Below are 20,767 nucleotides of genomic sequence, written 5' to 3'. Positions count from 1 at the left end.
GGAAGTTTGCTCCCCGATTTATTGGACCTTATAAGATCATTGAAGTCCTCAACCCTGTATCCTTCTGTCTGGAGCTCCCCCCATCCTTTCGCATACATGACGTCTTCCATGCCTCCCTCCTTAAACGCTGCTCCCCGTCCTGGTCCCCCTCGAGGATACCTCCTGTTCCCGTTCTCACCCCTGAGGGGGTGGAATTCGAGGTGGCCAAGATTATGGACAGTAGGATGGTCCAGGGCTCCCTCCAGTACCTGGTCCATTGGAGAGGATACGGGCCGGAGGAGAGGACTTTGGTACCTGCCCGTGATGTTCACGCTGGGGTATTGATCAGGAGGTTCCACCTTCTCTTCCCCACTAAACCGGGTCCCCTTAGTAAGGGTCCGGTGGCCCCTCATAAAAGGGGGAGTACTGTTAGGGATCTGCCAGGTACTTCATCTAGGTATACTCCTGGGATTAATCAATCCACACCTGAGGCCAGACCTGTTCGACTGACACCATCTCCCACCAACCAGGGTGGCAGGCTCAGGAGTGGGAGAGCCTATCGCGGCCTGGTCTGTCGGAGTTAGCTCCGCCCCCTGTCCTTTATTACCTGCCCTGTTCTCTCCCTCAGGGCTTGTAATTCTTTTGGATTCCTGGCCCCACTGCTGCTTGCTCCAGCCTGCTTCTGCCGTGCTTCTGCCTTGCTGCAGTTCTGCTTGACCTGCTTTGCTTTGCCCCTGGCTTGCTTCTGTCTCCGTGCCCGCTTGGGTGTACTCACTTCGTCCTGGTCCTGACTGTTCGTTCGCCGCTCCGTTTCCTCGTGGCGTTCCGTGGCTACTGCCCCTTCCCTTGCGTGTTCCCTGTTTGTTTTCCTGTGCACTTAGACAGCGTAGGGACCGCCGCCCAGTTGTACCTCGTCGCCTAGGGCGGGTCGTTGCAAGTAGGCAGGGACAGGGCGGTGGGTAGATTAGGGCTCACTTTCCCTTCACCTCCTTCCTGCCATTACATATACTGGTTACACTGGATCACGGAAAAGCATGTTTATCTGTCCGCCTGATTCATTTTAGTTTTGTCCGGTATGATTAGGCTTGTTCCCAGGCCGAATACCAAAGCGTATGAATGCACTGAATTATGTTAGGACAGCCAGCCTGGAAAAAAGTACAACCAACCCCAAATTATTCAAATAAAGTTCCCTTTCCGACATTGTTGCATCCTACACATTATGGGTCCTTTATTTTGAAGACGGAAATCACCATAGATATGTTCATGTCATCATATAATGTCTTTTTTTAAATTTTTCTCAATTATCAGGGTGGTCAGTATTTGAGTTAATAAGTAGAGTTATATGTAGATAAATATGGGGTAGACTAGGGTTATACAGTGACTTTGGCCATGACACAGGTCGTACTCCCAAAGATTGCTGGGTCGCGCCGGCTGCATCGTAGTGATTAAAGTTAATGTGACTGCGTTGCAATGTTACCGTGTCTGCGGCACAACAACTCAGTTTTTATCACTGCGATACAGCCAATGCGACCTGGAAAGCAGGAAATGCCACGCAGCGATCTGTAAAATACTGTTAGGAGTTTGCTATAAGTCACAGAATAGAACAGAATCCACAGAAAATCTAGTGCTAAGGTAAATAGATTAGGCAGAAAATCACAATGAGTTTGTTATTATGGGTGACTTCAACTACCCAAATGTAAAAATGGCCAACTGAAACCCATGGATCTTATAAAGGAAGCAGGTTTCTGTCAATCACTGAAGATTATTACCTTTCCCAACTGGTGCATAAAATGCAAATGAAAATTGAGCAATTACATTCTAATTTATTGACAAAAAATTATAAATAGTAAAATCAATCCCAATTTGTTGCACCCCCTGAAATTGCATCTCGCGCCACCTGGGGGTGCAGGGGCATCCCAAGTTGGGAACCCATGAATCATACTGTTAGTTTGTACTTTATTTAATTACTTGTTCTATTAATATGCTAAGCCCCCTGCATGGGGATCGTTTTTATAGATGTACTGCGTTACGTTATTCTTGTGGATTGTTAAAAGAAATCTCAATTAAATCTTTGAAACTAATAACGCTGTGGCCGGATGTTACGTTAGGTCTATAGTGAATTATTGAAAAGGCTATATACAAAGCATTTTGATTTGTGGTATGTTTTGGATCAGTGGTGTTTTTTCCAAAATGCAGCATTCTCTTGGTATGGCGTTTTTTTTCTGGCATTTTACCTCATCGGTTTCTCTATAGCACTTGCAAAATGCATGTATCAAATGTTTCAAAATAAAATAACAAAAAAGTTGAAATGAATGGAGTTAGTTAGAGAAATGTCATACATTATTATATGGTATCCAGGAAGTGGTAAAGTGCGGCCCCCTTCCTCAGAGACCAGCAAGAGACAGGGGATATGCATACAGCGCCTTATCTTTGCGTACAGCATATAGTGTTGCTATCCTGCCTAATCTAGACCTTTAGCAAAACAATACAGCTGTCATTTACTCAACCGCAGCTCTATAATTATCATTAAATACGGCAAATATGACAAGTGAGCTAAGGAAAACAGAAAGCGTCAGGGTGAAAACAGCAATATTTATGGATACCAACAAAAAAAAAACAACCTAAAAAAACATCAAAAACATATGTTTATACTAAAAATCGGAGCTAAACGAACAAATATTTTCCTGATAATGCATTCCCCTTAGATAATGTATTCATGTGCTCCATTTTTACCTGCAGATTCCACAAACAATGGTTCCATTGGAGTTGCATGCCTTAGGATCAATGGCATCCTCACATAAACAGTCACATGCTGTGGTCACACTCACTTTCACAGTTTCTGTAAATCCCAGAGGACGAATTGAAAAGCTTTGATTTGGAAGACACTTTTTTGCAGTCACTTTCACTTTAAATGTTATCTGAAAGACACAAATTTTTGATAAAGAGCAAAATAAAGATTTTGCTAATATTAAGTACAAATCGGGCCTAACTTATACTACATATGCTTGTATTTTACACACTGCACAGATTAGGGCAGGTTTGCTAAGCTTTCGGAGCTTTAGTTAAAAGATGCGCCAAACAGTGTCGCACGCTAAGAAATTTGGCGCATCTTGCTAGACAGTTCTCTCTACCTTTTACCAACTCTTAGTCCCACTCCCCTAGACGCTTTTTAACAGAACCTTTCACCTCCCCATACATGTGCAGCTGAGTGCAGCATGTAATGGGCAGGACTGCACAAACCCATGGCACTTTACATTTTCTTTCTACCATCCTCCATTATTTAGATATCGGTGCCGTTATATTTGGCACCCGATATTTAAATAACCCCCTGAACGGTCAATGGGGCGTGTAAAGGCAAGGGGGCGTGTTACTATGGCTGTGACACTGTCCAATCAGCTCTGGACAGTGTTACAGCGAAACCTGGAGAGAGGAGAGCGTGCGTGCGCGCACGCTCTCACTCTTCAGCTACGAAGATCAGTCTTCTGCCGAACTGGGAGGGGGCATGTCACTGCTACGGACAGTGTAAGAGCTGGAGAGAGGAGAGCGCGCATCCTCTCTTCAGCTCTTGCGAGAGATCAGTGACCCCTTGCCAGTTCGGCAGACAAAGTACAAGACTGATCTCTCGCAAGAGCTGAAGAGAGGAGAGCGCACATGCGCGCTCTCCTTTCTCCAGCTCTTACACTGCCCCCTTGCCATTACCCGCCCCATTGACAGTTCAGGGGGTTATTTAAATATCGGGCACCAAATATAATGGCACCGATATCTAAATAACGGAGGATGGTAGAAAGAAAATGTAAAGTGCCACAGGGTTTGTGCAGCCCTGCCCATTACATGCTGCACTCAGCTGTACATGTATGGGTAGGTGAAAGTTTCTCTTTAAGGAGGTTCTTTCACCAGATTTTGCAACCCCTATCTGCTATTGCAGCAGATCGGCGCTGCAATGTAGATTACAGTAACGTTTTTATTTTAAAAAAACAAGCATTTTTGGCCAAGTTATGACCATTTTTGTATTTATGCAAATGAGGCTTGCAAAAGTACAACTGGGCGTGTTTACAGTAAAAGTCCAACTGGGCGTGTATTATGTGTGTTACATCGGGGCGTGTTTACTACTTTTACTAGCTGGGCGTTCTGACGAGAAGTATCATCCACTTCTCTTCAGAACGCCCAGCTTCTGGCAGTGCAGACACACAGCGTGTTCTCGAGAGATCACGCTGTGACGTCACTCACTTCCTGCCCCAGGTCCTGCATCGTGTCGGCCACATCGGCACCAGAGGCTACAGTTGATTCTGCAGCAGCATCAGCGTTTGCAGGTAAGTAGCTACATCGACTTACCTGCAAACGCCGATGCTGCTGCAGAATCAACTGTAGCCTCTGGTGCCGATGTGTCCTCGCTCGTCCGACACGATGCAGGACCTGGGGCAGGAAGTGAGTGACGACACAGCGTGATCTCTCGAGAACACGCTGTGTGTCTGCACTGCCAGAAGCTGGGCGTTCTGAAGAGAAGTGGATGATACTTCTATACACAACGCCCAGCTAGTAAAAGAAGTAAACACGCCCAGATGTAACACACATAATACACGCCCAGTTGGACTTTTACTTTAAACACGCCCAGTTGGACTTTTGCAAGCCTCATTTGCATAAATACGAAAATGGTCATAACTTGGCCAAAAATGCTCGTTTTTTAAAAATAAAAACGTTACTCTTATCTACATCGCAGCGCCGATCTGCTGCAATAGCAGATAGGGGTTGCAAAATCTGGTGACAGAGCCTCTTTAAGTGTCTAGTGAGGCGAACATCTGTTCTTAAATGAGTCCATAAAAAAATGTGCCAAAATGCGTCTGATTGCACCAAAAATTGGCGCATTTTCTACATATTTCAGTCGAGACACAGTAGTTAATTTACCCCATTGTTTCTATATGCAATTCTCCATTAGTAGTCAAATGGTAACTAAAAAATGTTTCTCAAGCCATAATTGTGGCCGGCATGGAGCCTGTAGAGTGACACACGATGTCCCTCTGGGTCCATACTACAGAATTTTAGGCACTTATTCTGCTGCCATATGGTGCCTGTAAGGCACTACGAAGCAATGCTTCTAGGGGAGAATAAATCCGTATTATGGCATCCAATGGAACATGGCATGCTTTTTAAAATTCAGAATCCCCCAAAAAAACACACCATAAGCCATGTATGAATCAAAGGCATATCATTTTTTATGGTCAGCGGCACAGCATGGTCTAGATGTGACATTTTTTTGCATAGGCATTTCTATAGGACTTCAAAAGCGCCAGAAAAAAAGAATGTACAACGTGACACCAAATGAAAAACGCCACCAAAAATGCCACTTAAAATGCCATAAAGACCCCTGTAATGCTGGTGTTTTAAAATGCTTTTTTTCCATGCAGTTTAAAACTCCAGAAAAACAAAGTTTACACCACCAGTACATCCTTCTGTTGACAAGGATAAAGAATACCTCCCAATCATTCCGGATCCAGCGGGACAGTCTCAGATTCTGAGCGGTGTCCCTTGGTCCTGGACGGCTGCTGGTAAGTCCTGGTTTCAATTGTATCTGCATCGTCAGGACGCAGATAAAGTCGAATCCAATGGTGGAGCAGGGAGCCGTCAGCTCCCTGCTCCACCATTCACTATGTTAACGCCGTGAGTGGCTCAGCAAAGACAGGCGTGATATAGTGACCTCTGTGCAAAGCCACTCATAGAACAGACCAAAGGAGCAGAGGGATATCCTCCATTCGTCGTGGGAACGGGGTTGGGTTAGGTGAGTATTTACTTTATTATTTCTATTAGGCACTATTGGGGCATTATACTGGATGTGGGGCACAGCTGTGTGGACTGAACAGCTATGTATGAGTGGGGATTGGGTGGGGTTAGAGGTGTGGCTTAACAGAGGAAAAATTTGCCTCAGCGCACTTTACGTCCCGCATCTGTTGTCCCTCTTTACAATATTTTCAAGTTGGGAGGTATGGGTAAAGGCCAAAGTCTGGAGATTCTGACATTTTCTGGTGCAGTACAGAAATGACCAACCTGAGATAAGATCTCAGTCATTTCGAGCAAAAGGTCCTGAGGTTTGAATCTCTAAACCCCGGTCTTTACTCATGCTGGGAGCAGGAGTTTCTGCAGAATATACTACATTAACCCCTTAAAAACCAGAGTGTTTTGGTCATAAATGATCAGACATTTAGTGATTTTGTGCATGTGGTGGTTTAACAGTCCTAACTTTAGATAAGCGAAGATGCTGATGCTAGATTCTGCACCGACTGCCATCCGTACTGAAGCCACAGCCACTATCTGGACTAGTTCAGGTACCCGAGTGTTATGAACTGCTGTAGACTTTCGTATAGACTGAGACCTGGTCAGCTGCCTCTCCGTTACGGCGGAGCAGCCTAGTGGGTCCACATACCCTGTGATTGTGACAGTACGCTCATGCCATGGAACCCATTGGCCAGCCCAAGACCGCAGTCCAGAAAATAAAGTCGGAGATGAATGACCTTCGCACACGTCAGGATCAACTCCTTGAGGCTGTAAATTCTATCATGGTTCGTCTGGATCTACTCACTGTTCCACCTCCGGTTCTTCCTCCAGAGACTGTTGCTGTATGACTGCCCGTTGCTACTCCTGTTTGTTCCGGATCCACAGTTCATCTGCCTCTTCCTCCTCGCTATGATGGTGATCCCAGAGCATGTAGAGGATTTATTAACCAATGCACGGTTCATTTTAGGCTACGGGCTCATCTCTTCCCCTCCAAGGAGGCCAAAGTAGCATTTATCATCTCCCTTCTTGCTGGCAATGCCCTCGCATGGGCGAACCCAATCTTGGAGCAACAAGGACCTGTATCCTCGGACCTAGCCTTGTTCTTGCAGTCATTTCTTGCCGTGTTCGAGGAGCTGGGTCGAACATCCTCTGCCGCAGCCACTCTGTTGACCCTCAAGCAAGAGGGTTCCACAGTAGGGGAGTATGCTATCTCCTTCCGTACCCTAGCAGCCGAGCTGGCATGGAACAATGAGGCACTGGTGGCGACCTTCTGGCAGGGACTGTCTTCTCACATCAAGGAAGAACTGGCGGCCCGCGACCTTCCTTCTACCTTGGATGCCCTAATCCTGTTAGCCACTCAGGTTGACATGAGAATCCGGGAGCGCACTCAAGAGGTTCGACAGGAGAGCCGGGTCCACAGACCAGCACCCTCGGTCCAGAGACCACTATTGCCTTCCCCTAGTGCGCTACCTGAAGAACCCATGCAGGTAGACAGAGTCCGGTTGTCTGAACAAGAGAAGCAGCACAGACGCTCCTCTGGACTATGTATGTATTGTGGCCTTAAGGGTAATTTTGTGCGCCGATGCCCACAGAAACCGGGAAACTCCAGTACCTAGGGTTGGTTGGAGAGGCAACTCTAGGTGGGACGTCTCCAAACGTTAAAACCTCTTCCAAATTATCGATTCCTGTGGCCATCGTCTCCGGAGAGACGTCACATCCCTCCTCCACCTATCTTGACTCCGGGGCAGCTGCTAATTTCATCCAGCAGGATCTAGTGGATCATTTACATCTACCCACAGTTCTTCTGGAGAGACCCCTGGCTGTTGCCTCTGTGAATGGTCTACCATTGTCTGATCCGATTGTGTTCATCACAAGTTCGTCCTGTTATCCCCCCTCTGCCTCAGTCACTCTCCGATCTATCATCTCAGTATGCCAGTTTTGCTGATGTCTTCTGCAAGCGGGGAGGCTGAGACGTTGCCTCCACATCGGAATTATGACTGTCCCATTTAACTGGTTCCAAATGCTTCTCTTCCCCGTGGATGGGTATATCCTCTCTCCTTGCCAGAGACTTTTTCCATGTCAGCCTATATCAAGGAGAATTTGGAGAGGGTTTTATACGAAAATCTTCTTCGTTAAGAAAAGAGACGGATCTCTTCGACCCTGCATTGACTACTGTGGTCTCAACCAGATCACGGTCAAGAAGAAATACCCGTTGCCACTTATATCCGAGCTGTTGATCGCATACGAGGAGCTAATAATTTTTCTAAGCTACACCTGCGGGGGGCTTATAACCTAATCCGGATTTTCCAGGGTGACGAATGGAAGATGGCATTTAACACCTGTGACGGGCACTATGAATACCTGTGGTCCTGAACCAGTACAGCAAAACTTCTAGTTCCACAGTTGCATCCAGCGGTTCTTCTGATGGTTTCGAGGTCAGGGAGATTCTGGACTGCAAAAGGGTAGGAGGAAGGACTTTCTATTTGGTGGACTGGAGAGGGTTTGGTCCTGAGGAGAGGTCCTGGAAGCCGGAGGAGAACCTCAGTGCTCCTGCTCTCATTAAGAAATTCCTCTCTCGCTCTGGCCCCAAGAAGAGGGGGCGCGTAAGAGGGGGAATACTGTAGCGTCCATGGCCGCGGGCCGTCGGGATCACTCACCTCCCGACACCCGCAGCCATGGATCTGTGGTCCCCATCTCCTTCCTAGGAGATGCCAGCGCTCACTTCCGCTCCGGTCCACTCCCGTTCCAATTGTTACCCATGCCCTGTTACCTGTTTCTGTATCCCGTGCTGTGTCCTTGTTCCTGTGCCTACTAGTGTTGGAGTCGTGTCCTACTGCACCTGCTGTTGTTTGCCACATCCAGTGTCTTCTGCCACGTCCAGTGTCTTCTGCCACGTCTTGTACTGCCAGCCACGTCTTATACTGCCCGCCACATCTGGCGCAACCTGCTGCACCGACCTCTATCCGTGCTGAAGCCACAGCCACTGTCTGGAGTAGTTCAGGTACCCGAGTATTATGAACTGCTGTAGATTTTCGTATAGACTGAGACCTGGTCAGCTGCCTCTCCGCTAAGGCGGAGCGGCCTGGTGGGTCCACATACCCTGTGATCGTGACAGTATACAACCCCTTTGAAACCCCAAGCCAACATAATGTAATTTATCTTTACCTGCTCGCCTATAGCTGCCATTTTGCTGCAAGTCATGCTTCAAACTCCAAAAGATTCGGATTTTGCCAAAACTGAAACTTTTAGGAAATTCAGACCGAATGCAATTTGTGTGAAATCAATTCGCTCATCTCTGGTCTTAACTTTTATTTGATGGGCTACCTAAATTATTTTTGCAAGTTCTTTTTCATGACACATAGGACAGTTTTGTCATATCTTCAAAGAAATATATATTAAATTTTTTTTAGCCATTGTTCACCTCTGTGTGGTGGTTTCCAGAAGCCACAACGCAAAGCTGGACCGGTTATAATATGGATAGCTCTGGCTTCGATAGACCCCATTGAATTAAATTGGGGTCTGTCGGGTTTCTGTCATGGTGTCTGTCATTTTGATGGGAAGAATAGTGCTGCATTCAGTCATATCCCTCCCATCACATCTGCCAGAATTTGCGATGGAAGCTCAAGGGAGCACCCCACGCTAATGTGACCAGAGCCTAAATTGTACAAAAAAATAATAATTTTCTTCAATAATATTTCTTTATTTTTAAATTTTACAATTTTTTTTCTTAATTATGGTGTTAAAATGGGTTCCGCATTTTGTTTCGGTCACTTTGGTCTATAATATTGATAGTCTCGCCTAGTCACAACTGCATATAGCTACAATTTATATTAGCATAAGAAGTGTTTGCTTTTTTATTACATTGCATTTTAATTTGTATTTTTTTTTCTTATTTTCGTGTATATATATTAGTCACTGGCAGAGCTGATCTGGGTCTGCTAAGACCATACCTAGAAGCACCCAGAAATCACATGAAACTTTCCTTTTAATTTAAATAAGCATAACTCAAGTTCCTTTTGCAGGACTGTCCCACAAAAATCGTGACTGTTGGCAATTATAAAAATGGTAGGGTGCAGTCACACCCGGCAGAAATTTTCTGAGACTGAAAATCAGTTTTGTTCATCTGAATGAAACTTGCATAAGTTTGAAACAACCTTATTTAGATGAATGGAACAGATTTTGCGTCAAAACTAAATCTGCCGTGTGTGACTGCAAGGGGACATAGCTTGTATGTGCATATACATAATATTTTGTTCGCATTCTGCGTTTGTATCCAGAGTTGTTTATTTCCAATGTGAACTCAAATAGAAAGCTAATATTATAACAGATATCGATGGTAACAGACTATATTAGTGGTCTTCTTCATGTAGATCTGCCTTTGTAAAATATCATGTACAGAATATAGGAAATGGATCCAGTATTTCTTACTAACAAAAATCTTGTTCTTACATAACATATTTCACTTACCAGTTCATTGATCTTCACATTGCTGCATATCCCTCTTACATCATTTAGAACATTGACACCATTGGAGCAGTAGGAATCGTATACAATATCCAGAAAGTCTGGAGTAATTCCATGGTCCAGAATAACCTCAGATGACAAATTCTGGAATTAGACAAACGAAATGTCAAGTATGGTTAGACAAGGTATTCACAATACACATTTTATCAATTCAACACGAACCTAATCTGAAGACCCATGGAAAGAATACATTAGTTTAGTTGGAACTCAGTTTAACTCAGTTTCAGATGAGCCATAATAACGCTGCTGTAGAGGTCCATGAATCTTGTTCTGTAACTTTGTATGGCTCTGATTACATATCAAGGCACATGAAGGGTTTTTGTAAATTCTATAACAAATCCACAAAAAAAAAAAATTGTGGCATTCTCCATTGTATGTCGTATGTATGGAGGCATTCTCTCCTTCAAGCAATACTCCGAGGGGAGAATATCTCCCCTAGGAGTATTGCTGTATATACATACATACAGCACCCGACAGAAGCCGGGTACCATACAGTCTCTGTGAACTGAGCTCTTCTGTGTGCATGCGCCCTAAGCCCTATTCAGAGGACAGGGATAAACGGCCATGTGACGGACGTTTTTTTTAGTGCATGTCTATGGGGCTATTCACACGGCTGTTTTTTTTAATGGATCGTGTGAACGGCCCGGGAACAAATAGGACATGTCCAGTGTTCCCTATAAGGTGCGTGGCTGCGCACCTTCCACGGTCCGCCCGCTCACTAAAGGTTAAAGACCGCGCACTGTCACGGGTGGCGGGCGGATGCAGTAGCGTCGCTAGCACCGGAGGGAGCTCCGGTGCTAGCGACAGCCACATTCACTTGTATGTGCATCCTCAGGACGCAGATACAAATGAATACTAAAGACTGCAGGCCACATTAGGCCTGCAGCCTATAAGGCGCTGGGAAGACTCCCTGCGCAGGCCATTGTGATGACGTCACATCATCACGCCGGTCTGCGCATGCGTCCCTCCCGAGAGGCAGTGCAGTGCTCTGTCCATCGCGGGTACGGGGCAAGGTAAGTACAATCTTTGTTTTTTGAGGGGGTTGTGTGATAATATACAGGGGGGGGATTGCTGTGTAGCACTATACAGAGGGGGAGGGGGGCAGTGTAGCACTATATACAGGGGGGGGGGGTTTCTGTGTGGCAGTATATACAGTGGGAGGGGGGGCAGTGTAGTACTATATACAAAGGAAGGGGGGCTGTGTGGCATCATATACAAGGGGAGGGGGGATTGCTCTGTGGCAGTATATACAAGGGGAGGGGGATTGCTGTGTGGCAGTATATATACAACGGGAAGGGGACTTCTGTGTGGCAGTATATACAAGGGGAGTGGGGATTGCTGTGTGGCAGTATATACAAGTGAAGGGGGATTGCTGTGTGGCAGCATATACAAGGGGAGGTGGGATTGCTGTGTGGCAGTATATACAAGGGAAGGGGGATTGCGGTGTGGCAGTATATACAAGGGGAGGGGGGATTGTTATGTGGCAGTATATACAAGGGGGGGGGAGGCTGTGTGGCAGTATATACAAGGGGAGAGGGGGGGCTGTGTAGAACTATATACAGGGGGGATTGCTGTGTAGCACTATATACAAGGGGAGGGTGTGTGTGTGTGGCACTATATACAAGGGGAGGGGAGCTGTGTGGCACCATATACAAGGGGAGGTGGGATTGCTTTGTGACAGTATATACAAAGTATATACAAGGGGAGGGGGGTTGCTGTGTGGCAGTGTATACAAGGGGAGGGGGGATTGCTGTGTGACAGTACATACAAGGGGAGGGAGGATTGCTCTGTGGCAGTACATACAAGGGGGCTGTGTGACTCTATATACAAGGGGGCTGTGTGGTTCCATATACAAGGGGGCTGTTTGGCTCTATATGCAAGGGGGCTGTGTGGCTCTATATACAAGGGGGCTGTGTGGCTCTATATACAAGGGGGCTGTGTGGCTCTATATACAAGGGAGCTGTGTGGCTCTATATACAAGGGGAGATTAAATGAATTCAATGGGGAGGTAAAACCCACAAAAAATAGAAGATGTTGCATTTTTTTGTGGTGGAATGGCTGCCATTCTGCTGCAAAAAACGCAACTCAGAAAATAAAAAATCTTATACTTACTCAGAAGTCTGTGTTTCTTTGTCCAGGCCAGCCTCCTGAGATGACGTTTCATCCCACGTGACCGCTGCATAACAGGCTGCAGTGGTCACTTGGGAAGAAACATCATCCCAGGGCTGCAGAGCGTCATGATGTTAGGAAGACGGAGGGACGTGTTGCCATGGTAAGTATACTTTTTTTGTGTGCAGTCCGGGACGGAAAACTGCACCACAATTTGGTGCGGTTTTTCGGCCGAAATTCCCTGCGGCACACAGGGCGGATATGCTGTGTGCTTTTTCACAGCGTATCCACCCTGTGTGAACATACCCTAAGGCTGAAAAGATGCATCAAGTTCTTGGTGCGGATTTTGGTGTAGTTTTTAGAGTCAAAGCGAAAAGTGGATCCAGAAGGAATGAGAAGTACAAATTCTTCCTTTATATTTCACGTAACTTTTGAATCCATATCTGGCTTTGGCTCAAAAAAACTGCAGCAAAATCTGCAGCAAAATCTTCAACAAAAACCTGTGTTTCGAGCCTAAGGGCAGGGATACACATAGCGTAAACACTGCGTATTTTCTTCAATGGGTTTCATTGCGGAAAATCCGCAGCGTATTACAGTAGCAGCAGTGTGGATGATTTGAGCAAATCTCATCGACAAACACTGGAACAAATCTGCCGAGAAGCAGTTAAAAAATCGGCCTGCGGGGCGGTTTTTTGAGCCGCATCATTTCAATTTATGCTGCAGAACTGCTACACTTCTGTAAATACCCGCAACAAATAGGCAAATGTTGCTTTTTTGTGACAGAAAAGCTGTGTCACATGGGATGATGTTTCATCCCAAGTGACTGCTGCAGCTAATCACAGGCTGCAGCGATCACATGGACTGCAGCATCATCCCAGAAGTCCAGGCTGTATGCTGTAGAAAACTGTACAGTATCCAAAGGGAAAATTTTTCTGCAGATCAGAAAGATTTCTCAATTTCTTGTGTTGCAGAATATTTTTCCCATAGTCTTACATTGTAAAGTCTTCCGCAGTGTATTTTTATGCTGCAGAAGTACAAGGCAAAAATTTGACGTGTGACTGCTCCTTAACTGTGAACATGAGTAGTAGCAATTTTTTGCCCCTAATCATAATTATTTGGCATCCCACTGTATTGTGTCAAAATCAACCACATTGATCAGCAATACTGCTTAGCGTTGGGGGTATTTTAGTATGTAGTGAACTTCTTACCTGATAAGCCTCTGTAATTAACTGGACAACATTGCTCGAATCATTAGACAAGCCCCCGACCACAGATTTAGGAATCAAATTACTGAGATCCTGAAAAATATAGCATAATACGTTTACATATACAAATGCTTTCCATGAACTAAATCTGAAAAATGCAAATAAAATTATTTTGCATTTAGTAAACTTTCAAACAATTTTTACATAATTCCCATACGTGGCCACTTCTCCAGTGAAAATTGGGACAAGATCCATTCAGTATTGGTGAATGTCCCAGCAGCAAGGCCTCCTATTGATCACACTTGTATGACATGTCTGGTTGAAGTGTCACAAAAGAGTTTTTGTGGGGAACATAGAATTATACTTCCCAACTTTCAAGAATTGCAAAGAGAACTACGTGCGGCGCACGTATCAATTTTCTTTCCTTTTATTCCACGCTTCTAAACCCGCCCAATCCCCACCCATAGATACCTGGTTCAGCCCATACAGTATCATGCTCCCATATTTCTTCCCCATCGTATATGGTCCCCATAGAACCCACACACAGTAAAATGCCACTATAGCTGCCCCCACACAGTATAATACCCCATAGTGCCCCCCACAAAGTATAATGCCAAATAGCTGTCCCCATATAGTATAATGCCCCCATAGATGCACCCATACAGTATAAAAGCCAACACAAATGCCTCCATACAGTTTAATGCCCACACAAATTCCCCCATACAGCATAATACCCCCATAGCTGCCCCATACAGTATAATGCCCGCACAAAAGCTCCCATACAGTATATTTCCCACACAGATGCCCCCATAAAGTATAATACTCCCTTAGCTGCCCCCATACAGTATAATGCCCCATAGTGCCGCAACGAGCCTATAGATAGTGCCACAGTGTCCACTGTAGATAGTGCCCACATATATGGTGCCAATGTCCACATACTACCACAGTGGCCATATAGTGCCACAGTGCCCACATAGTATCACAGTGCCCATATAGTGCCACAGTGCCCATGTAGATAGGGCCACACACAGTGACCATGTAGATAGCGCCACTGTGTCCCCTGTAGATAGTGCGCATATAGTGCCACAGTGCCCATGTAGATAGTGCTGCGCCACCCCCTGTAGACAGCACTAACCCCCCTGTAGATATCCCCATTGGGGCACTTGCTCCTGGAAGAGCCCCTGAGGTCACTGTCCATATATGGCTAGCGACATCAGGAGCTCCTTTAGGAGCGGAATCCCTGACCCGAGCATCAGCAACACTCTGGCTGGGAATTCTGCTCCTGGAGGGAGCCCCTGACGTTACTGTCCACATATGGACAGCTACGTCAGGGGCTCCCTCTTGGAGCAGAATACCTGGCCAGAGCGTCGGCAATGCTGTGGCAGGGGATTCCATTTCAGGAGTAGCCCCTGTAGTCACTGTCCATTAATTGACAGTGATGTTAGGGGCTTTAAGATGTCGGAATACACGGCCAGAGCGTCGACAACCCTCTGGCCAGAGATTGCGCTCTTGGAGGAGCAAATGGCATCACTGTCCATATATGGACAGTGACGTCAAGGGCTTTCCCAAGACAGGACTCCCCGGCCAGAGAGCATGCGTTGCTCTGGCCGGAGACTCCATTGTTGAATGCTGAAGCAGGGAGCTGACAGTTCCTTGCTTCAGCATTGGATTCAACTGTATCTGTGTCCTGAGGACAAAGATAAAGTTGACACCGGGACATACCACCGGCCGCCCGGGACAGCAGGACACCACCCGGAATCCAGGATGGTTGGGAAGTATGCCTAAAGTTGTTCTAGCTACTTTTACATTTTACTGTGAAAAAGCAATGGAGAAACTGGTATGTTTTTATTTCTTTGCAGTAGCATTGCATAGTAAACTTGAAAGGAAAGAGCCTAGTCAATGGGGCAGATTTACTAAGACTGGCGGTTAACAGAGTAAAAAAAAAAAAACAATGGCGGAATTCACAAGAGGAAAATAAAAAGTTATCTTAATGAATCTGTCGCATCTTACTTATGGATACGTCATGGAAAGCTAGTACTTCCCTCATTTTTCCGTATCCATACGACAAATGCATGACACCGGCTCACAAGCTAAGTCGGTGCCATCATCGCCGAATGTCAGTGGTGTATTACTGGGTATTACTGTTGACAACCGGCTGTAACGTCTGGGTCCGAAATTAGCTTATATCCCCGCCATTAACCCCTTAAATGAAGTGGTTAAAAATTATCACTGCATTTAAGGAGTTTGCTGCTCATTGGCGCCCAAGTAATGAAATTGCCGGGGTTCCGGTGCCTGCAATGGCAACTGGCGGCCTAATTCTGGCCTCCTGGTCTGCCTAGCACGGAAGCCGTTCAGGCCCCGCCCAGAGGTGGGGCCTAAAAGGCTTCCATAGCTGACGGCAGGATGGCGCTGGCTCAGGAGTTGAGTCGGCATCATCAGTGGTGGATGTCAGCTGTATTTTGTGTGTTATAACTGTCTGTCTTACAAGCAAATCCTTTTAAATTTCGAAAAATGCTAATATTTGCAATTTTTCGCTACATTTTGGTGTTTTTCACAATTAAATACTGAATGTATCTAGCAAATTTTGCCAGTAACATAAAGTCCCATGTGTCACGAGAAAACAATCTCATAATCGCTTGGATAGGTATAAGCATTCCGAAGTTATTACCACATAAAGTGAAACATGTCAGATTGGAAAAATGAGGCTCTGTCAGGAAGGCCAAAAGTGGCCAAAGAGGGAAGGGGTTAAATAATGGTATATTATAATAGTTCAGACTTTTACGGATTATGTTTATTCTTTCATTTTTGAGATTACTTTAGGGGAAGACTGGGAAAAGGGGGAACCTTTTTAACTATTTGAAGCTGATTTGATGCATATTACTTACTGCTAGAGATAATTCTTATGGGTTGATTCAGAAATAACCTTACAATATTGTTAATGATATATGACCTTTGTGCACAATGATAATAGCATAATTTAAGAAGAAATTAAAAGGGTGCGTACACATGTTTTGTACAGAATGATGGCAGGCCCTCAGAATCATTCCCTCTGGAGGGCCCAAGGTATGCCATTCTAAGGGTATGTTCACACGGCAACGCCAAATACGTCTGAAATTACGGAGCTGTTTTCAGGCGAAAACAGCAGCTGAATTTCAGACGTTTTGACAAGTGCACGCGTTTTTCGCGGCGTCTATTACGGACGTTATTGGAGCTGTTTTTCAATGGAGTCAATGAAAAATGGCTCCAATTACGTCCCAAGAAGTGACATGCACTTCTTTGAGGCGGGCGTCTTTTTACGCGCCGTCTTTTGACAGTGGCGCGTAAAAATACACCTCGTCTGCACAGAACACCGTAAGACCCATTGAATTCAATGGGCAGATGTTTGAAGACGGTACTGAGACGTTTTTTCAGGCGTAATTCGAGACGTAAAACGCCTGAATTACGTCCGTAAATAGGGCGTGTGAACATACCCTAATACTGCATGCAACCATTCATTTCTAGTCCGTAATGATGCCATGTGACAGACCGTTCAATTTGGAGGATATTTTTTTGTTAGGTGCTAGATAAAGTGATATGTATGGTGGGCATACAAAGTACAATTTCATTTTGGAATCATAAACTACTATTGTAGCTGTAAAAAAGTATCATGTATAAGAAAAATGCACGTATACATGTCACCTTAATACAAGACAACTTAATAAAAGTTTCATTTGTTATGAATATTCAGTACAGGAACTAACGTATTAGAAATGGGTAGAGGTTTGCAGTGACAAACTTCCTGTTTTTTATTGCAAAACGAAAATCTGATTTCCTACCCCTGTTAACGCTGAGGAATTTACAGGAACTAAAGTTTTACACAATATTATATAGTCACTAGGGTGATGGCTGGGTCATGTAAAGGCCAGACTCTATCCCCATATGTTTTTTCCCAAATGCACATAATAATGTAACAACTGGTCTACACCCAGGGTACTAAAGATATTAAGGCTGGGTTCCCACGGGTCGGATACACTGCATATAAACTGTGCAGCATATCCAACCTGGAACCTGCAGCACCTTCCTTCCGAAAAACCACACCCCACTGTGGTGCAGTTTTTTCAAACTGAATTTCCACTGATACTTACCATTCGAAAACCATTCATACTTACCCTTCCCTCTTTTCTGCACCTAGTCCAGCCTCCTAAGAATACATTGCAGGCCATGTGACGCCACAGCCTCTGATTGGCTGCAGCGGTCACACGGCATGAAACGTCATCCCAGGAGGCCGGACTGCAGGAAGAAGGAGAGAGTTCTGAGTAAGTATGACTGTATGCATATAGCCCCAATGTACCCCTACTAGTCTCCTCCCCATTATCTCGGAATCAATTGACCACTGACACATAACTTTATTTGAAAGTGGGGTTGACCCGGGGGTCGGCCACAGCTTTATTAATACAATATAAAATTAAATAACATTTTTCAACAATTATAACTCGAAATTACCTTAACAAAGGTCAATAACCAACCTGTATGCCTGCCTATCCCAAGGACATGTAGGTAACTCCCCTTCTAATTCCGCCCGCTGTGACATAAAACAACCATAACACCAAATACATCACCAAGACACCAACGTGCCATACACAGTAACCAAACGTCTCCTCTCTCTTGTATTCACTTGTAACCCATCTTTTTTTTATTTATTTTTTTGCATATTCATCGTACTTTTGGGTCTCTTTTTTTTTTTTATAAACGTAAGAGAGACATATAAACATATACATATATACATTTTGTGACATTCCCTTTTTTTTTGAGAACACAGTACACAGCCGATCAACTTATGCAAAAACCACCAACATAACATGAGGGAGGGAGGGAATTTTCAGCCAAAGAGGCCGCACCCTAGGTACGAGGACCTATATCCCTACCCTATTATTATAACCACCCCCCTTTCCTGCCCTAACACTCCTACCACTGACTCAGAGAAGGGGAGGGGGAGGGAGGCTCGCCCTAACGTTAACCCCTTTCCAGCAACAGTCCCTGGCTCATCGGTTAGGCACCTGTGAGCCTTCATGATCTATTTATTTTTTCTTGAGATGCAATTTTTGCAGCGGAATTTTGCATCAAATGTCGCAATACTTGGCTTTCTTTTGTGGGTTTTGCATCCCCATTGAATTCAATGGGGAAAACCTGCAACAGAAAATCATCGAAAACGCAGCAGAAATTTACATCCTGCGGATCTATCTAAATCTCTTCCACTTTGCTGCTACTGTAAATTCTGCGGAATTTCCGCACAGAATTCCGTTACGGAAATTCTAAAGCGTTTACGGTACGTGGGAACCCGGCCTAAAAAGTGTACATGATGCACCATAAAAGACAACTAGAAAAAGAAATAAAAAATGTATACATTCCCATTCTACTATAATCAAGCCCTATTATTGGTGGTATCCAACAGGGGTGTCATCAATGTAAATGTAAAGTAAGTGACCACTCAAAGCGTTATTTTATCTTTCCTAGCCAATCTAATAGCACTATATTTTCTGTCCCTTTTTATTTGGAGTGCTGTAGTGCTATGATGAGAAACCTGCAAACATACAACTCTTCCTGTCATATAAGGCTGGGTTCCCACAGTGCAGATTTTGCCTGCAATTTGTAAGCCAAAACCAGAATTGGATACAGGAGAGCAGACCTATAAGGCCTTTCCTCATATATTTCTTCTGTTTAGGTTCTGTTCCTGGTTTTGGTTAAAAAATCTGCAGAAAATCTGCACTGTGGGAATCCAAACTTAGGGTGCAGTCACACACGGCTGGTTTTGTTGCAGAAATTTTATTAGACTGAAATCAGTTCCATTTATCTGAATGGGGCTGTTTCTGCAGCAGATGCATGGATATCTGCAAGTTCCATTCAGATAAATAGAACTGATTTTCAGTTGAAGAAAATTTCTACACAAAATCTGCCGCGTGTGACTGCACTATTATGGTATTTTCAGACTCTTAACCAAAAACGTCTGAAAATATGGAGCGGTTTTCAAGGGAGCCGTTTTTTTAGCAACTCGCGATTTTCGCCGCGTTTTTTACGGCCATTTTTGGGGCTGTTTTTCTATAGAGTCAATGAAAAACGGCTCCAAAAACATCCCAAGAAGTGACTCTACTTGCGGGCGTCTTTTTACATGTCGTTTTTGGAAAACGAGGCATAAAAAACGCCCCGTCGGAACAGAACGCCGTATTTCCCATTGAAATCAATGGGCAGATGTTTGTAGGCGTTCTGCTTCCGATTTTTCAGCCATTTTTCTGGACGTTTACGGCCCGAAAAACGGCAGAAAATAGCCTGTGTGAACATACCCTTATGGAATTAACCTGCTCATTCAGACTTTGTGCACATGGCAGTATTATGGATCTGCGTTGTACAGTAATACAAGAAATCTGTGAGAAAATAAATTGAGGCATGTTCAATTGCATAGCATGCTATGGAGGTATTTTCCACTAAGGGAATGTTCACACAGGCTATTTTCAGCCGTTTTTCGGGCCGAAAAACGGCTAAAAATTCGGAAGCAGAACGCCTACAAACATCTGTCCATTTATTTCAATGGGAAATACGGGGTTCTGTTCCGATGGGGCGTTATTTTACACCTCATTTTCAAAAAATGGCGCGTAAAAAGACGCCGCCTAAAAAGAAGTGCATGTATATTCTTGAGCCGTTTTTCATTAATTCAATAAAAAACAGCTCCAAAAATGGCCGTAAAAAACGGCTGAAAATCAGGAGCTGTTTTCCCTTGAAAACAGCTCTGTAATTTCAGCCGTTTTTTGTTAAGCGTGTGAACATACCCTAAAAGCTCTAAATCTAAGGGAGAATACATTGCCATACAGAGGCACTATATGACGGCACATGGAGACACTTTAGGGTATGTGCACACGATAACTGCAATTACGTCTGAAATTACGGAGCTGTTTTCAGGAGAAAACAGCTCCTGAATTTCAGACGTAATTGCATGTTACCCGCGTTTTGCGAGGCGTCTTTTACGGACGTAATTTGGAGCTGTTCTTCATTGGAGTCAATAAAAAACTGCTCCAATTACGTCCGATATAGTGTCCTGCACTTCTTTTGACGAGGCTGTAATTTTACGCGCCATCTTTTGACAGCGACGCGTAAAATGACAGGTCGTCGGCACAGTACGTCATAAAGCCCATTGAAAGTAATGGGCAGATGTT

The 20,767-nt window shown here is 44.7% G+C and overlaps 1 protein-coding gene across 1 annotated transcript in view; it reads right to left on the bottom strand.

Moving 5' to 3' along the window:
* The window catches only part of ITGB2 (integrin subunit beta 2), a 64,562-nt gene that overhangs the window by 17,999 nt on the left and 25,796 nt on the right, over positions 1-20,767 (bottom strand). The window contains exons 8-10 of the mRNA XM_075831197.1: positions 13,587-13,676; positions 10,213-10,353; positions 2,713-2,897 (exon numbers count right to left, since the gene is read on the bottom strand). Coding sequence (XP_075687312.1) covers positions 2,713-2,897; positions 10,213-10,353; positions 13,587-13,676 — 416 coding nt within the window. The remainder of the gene's footprint in view (positions 1-2,712; positions 2,898-10,212; positions 10,354-13,586; positions 13,677-20,767) is intronic.

The sequence above is a fragment of the Rhinoderma darwinii genome, chromosome 6 (genome assembly GCF_050947455.1).
Source record: "Rhinoderma darwinii isolate aRhiDar2 chromosome 6, aRhiDar2.hap1, whole genome shotgun sequence".
Taxonomy (NCBI): Eukaryota; Metazoa; Chordata; class Amphibia; order Anura; family Rhinodermatidae; genus Rhinoderma; species Rhinoderma darwinii.
The sequence above is the reverse complement of the archived record's forward strand: the minus strand, read 5'-3'. Positions and strand labels throughout refer to the sequence as shown.